This window comes from Corapipo altera, unplaced genomic scaffold, assembly GCF_003945725.1.
Source record: "Corapipo altera isolate COAL_440 unplaced genomic scaffold, ASM394572v1 290, whole genome shotgun sequence".
NCBI lineage: Eukaryota > Metazoa > Chordata > Aves > Passeriformes > Pipridae > Corapipo > Corapipo altera.
Genome location: NW_020885041.1, coordinates 196,967 through 199,849, shown reverse-complemented (window position 1 = coordinate 199,849; position 2,883 = coordinate 196,967). Strand labels below are relative to the sequence as shown.

Here is a 2,883-nt window from a genome sequence, read left to right as displayed (position 1 = left end):
AGGGGACAATGGGACACCAGAAACGGGGCAGTGTTAGGAGGGGACAACGGGACACCAGATATGGGGCAATGTTAGGAGGGGACAGCTGGGGACACCAGAAACGGGGCAGTGTTAGGAGGGGACAACGGGACACCAGAAATGGGGCAGTTTTAGGAGGGGACAACGGGACACCAGAAATGGGGCAGTGTTAGGAGGGGACAATGGGACACCAAACAGGGCAGTGTTAGGAGGGGACAATGGGACACCAGAAATGGGGCAGTGTTAGGAGGGGACAATGGGACACCAGATATGGGGACATGTTAGGAGGGGACAGCTGGGGACACCAGAAATGGGGTAGCATTAGGAAGGAATGGGACACCAAACAGGGCGGTGTTTGGACATCAGACATGGGGCAATGTTAGGAGGGGACAATGGGACACCAAACAGGGCAGTGTTAGGAGGGGACAGTGGGACACCAAACGGGGTGACCCCAGGGGTACTCACTCTGCACCACCACCTGGTTGCTGGGCACCAGGATCTGCTGCCCGTCCGAGGTCTGGGCGTACTGCAGGATGGTGGGGGTGGGCTGGGAGCCGCCGGCGTTGGCCATGGTCAGGGCCTGCAGCCCCTGCACCCCGTCCGAGCCCGGCCCCGCCAGCTGCAGCCCGTTGGCCGCGATGGCGACTGTGGGGAAGGGACAGGACAGCAGGGTTGGGAGCTGAGCAGTGCCAAACACGGGTAAATCATGGGATCATGGAACGGGAGGGGTGGGAAGGACATTAAAGATCGTCTCGTTCCGCTCCCAGGGAAACCTTCTGCTGGACCAGGTGGCTCCAAGCCCCGTCCAGCCTGGCCTTGGACACCTCCAGGAAGAGCATTCCACTGCCTCAGCACCCTCACGGGGAGGAACTGCTTCCCAATATCCCATCTAACCTTGCCCTCTTCCAGGTGCAAGCCAGGACCCCTTGTCCCATCGCTCCTCGCCAAAAGTCCCTCCCCAGGTCTCTTGGAGCCCCCAGGGAAGGAAAACGACCCCTGAAGCACAAACCCTCTGCTGAGAGGATGGAGAGGAGGAGCTCCACGTGCTGGAGCAGGTGTGGAGCACAGTGAATACCAGGTGATGACAAAGGGACAAATCCTAATTTTTTGCTGCCTCCCTGATACCACAGGAACCTTTTGGTGTGGCCTATGAGATATATATAGATATAGATATATAGATATATTGGTGTCTTCACTGAGCTGACATTTTGGGTTAAATCCAGCACAGAACACTGCTGTGTGCTTCACACCAACAGCCTTAAATATCTTAATGTGCAAAAATTAAGATTTCAAAGCACTGAGTTTATGTGAAGTCTGTAGATACCAGTTATTTCTATGTACTAACTCCACTGACCGCTAGATAATAACCAACTTTTGAGTTTCATCTCAATCAAATATATAACAAAACCTGTAGTTTGAGGCCAGTTGAATCAAAACTGTGTAGGTATTTTGGGTAACATACTGTACTGTCCAGTGCTTGTCTGGTAGATGGGTGTGGGAACGGACATGGAGGTGACAGTGGAGACCCCGGGACTTTCCTCATCTCCTTTTCTGTCCCGTGTGTCTTCAGAGGAAAGATCTTTCAAAATTTTTCTGTGGAAAAAAAAAAAAAAAAAAAAGAGTTTGACATTTGGCTACACTCCCCACTTTCAGCAAAATGATACAAGTGAGTAAAATCCCAGCTGATGCACATTTTCCCCTGCACGACATCGTGCTGAGGCCCAGCTCCAGTCAGAGGAGTCAAAGTTTCCTCTGTCAGCTCAGGGTGTTCAGTGCATGAACAGACCCACTGCGTGTTCCAAGGCAAAGGAGACAACTTGGAGGTGGACAGAGTGTGTGAAAGCATTGAAAGGAGCCCCTCTCTTGGTTTCAAACAGAAACCCTGAGTGTGTCCCAGCTCATCAGTACCGGTACGAGGGGCGACGAGCCAAGATGCCTCGAGCCTTCTGCGAGGAGCCAATGCTGTCTGAGGAGTCCTGGGAATCCTCACTCTCAGACAAGGAAGAGACCTGGTGGGAGAGGGAACAGGAACACCAGTGATGCACAGAGACAAACACAGATGTTTATGTAGGCAGAGGAGCAGTGGAGTTTGGTGGTGAGAACATGAGTCCAAGGAAAATAATGTTTGAGGCGGCAGCGTATCAGGGAGTAAATGTGCCAAGTACTGTCTACAACTTTCTTTATTCTACTGTGTGCTTGAAGTGTTATTTTGTCTCTGATGCTCCTTATTAGTGAAGAAAATATTTATCTGTTCTTATCTGTGGGCCAGCAGCAGAGTCCAGAGGAATGCACAGAGCTCTGGGAAAAGCCTTTCCCACTGAGCTGCAGAGACAGACAGAGCAGCCCACGATCAGCAGGGAAAAAAAACCTGCTCGTGTTGTACTTGTTTTTCCCCACAACAAGGCCACAATGTTCATAAATTAAATGGGGGGGAAAAAAAGGAAAGAATCCAGTCAGTGGGACCCTGCAGGAGGGGGAAGGAAAAGGAATGGGATTAAGGGAGACACGAGCACCAAGAACATCTGAGGCAGAGGCTCCACTGCTTTCAGGAGCCACACGTGTTCTCCTCTCCCTGCTCTGATTTCCAGCAGTGGCAGCTGACAATCCCTGCCAGCTTTGCTTCCCATGGTTTATCAGTTCAGTGTGGTGTGAGGAGTGTGGGACAAGGATCAGGGACAAATTCCTGTGTTTTAGGGCAGCTCCTCCCTCGCCCTGCTGCCAGGGCACTGACTTCCCAGTGCAACTCCAGTGGCCCGAGGGCTCTGCAGCAGGGACTGAACGGAGCAGGAACGGCCTCCCTGGAACAGGAACAGCCTCCCTGGAACAGGAACAGCCTCCCTGGAACAGGAACAGCCTCCCTGGAAC

At 52.4% G+C, this 2,883-nt stretch overlaps 1 protein-coding gene across 5 annotated transcripts in view; it reads right to left on the bottom strand.

Annotated features, from left to right (window-relative positions):
• Positions 1 to 2,883, bottom strand: part of ATF1 (activating transcription factor 1) — a 36,531-nt gene that overhangs the window by 27,495 nt on the left and 6,153 nt on the right. For all 5 annotated transcript variants that reach the window (XM_027668513.1, XM_027668512.1, XM_027668514.1 and 2 more), the window contains 3 exons: positions 1,927 to 2,027; positions 1,481 to 1,611; positions 484 to 663 (listed from right to left, as the gene is read on the bottom strand). In XM_027668513.1, coding sequence (XP_027524314.1) covers positions 484 to 663; positions 1,481 to 1,611; positions 1,927 to 2,027 — 412 coding nt within the window. The remainder of the gene's footprint in view (positions 1 to 483; positions 664 to 1,480; positions 1,612 to 1,926; positions 2,028 to 2,883) is intronic.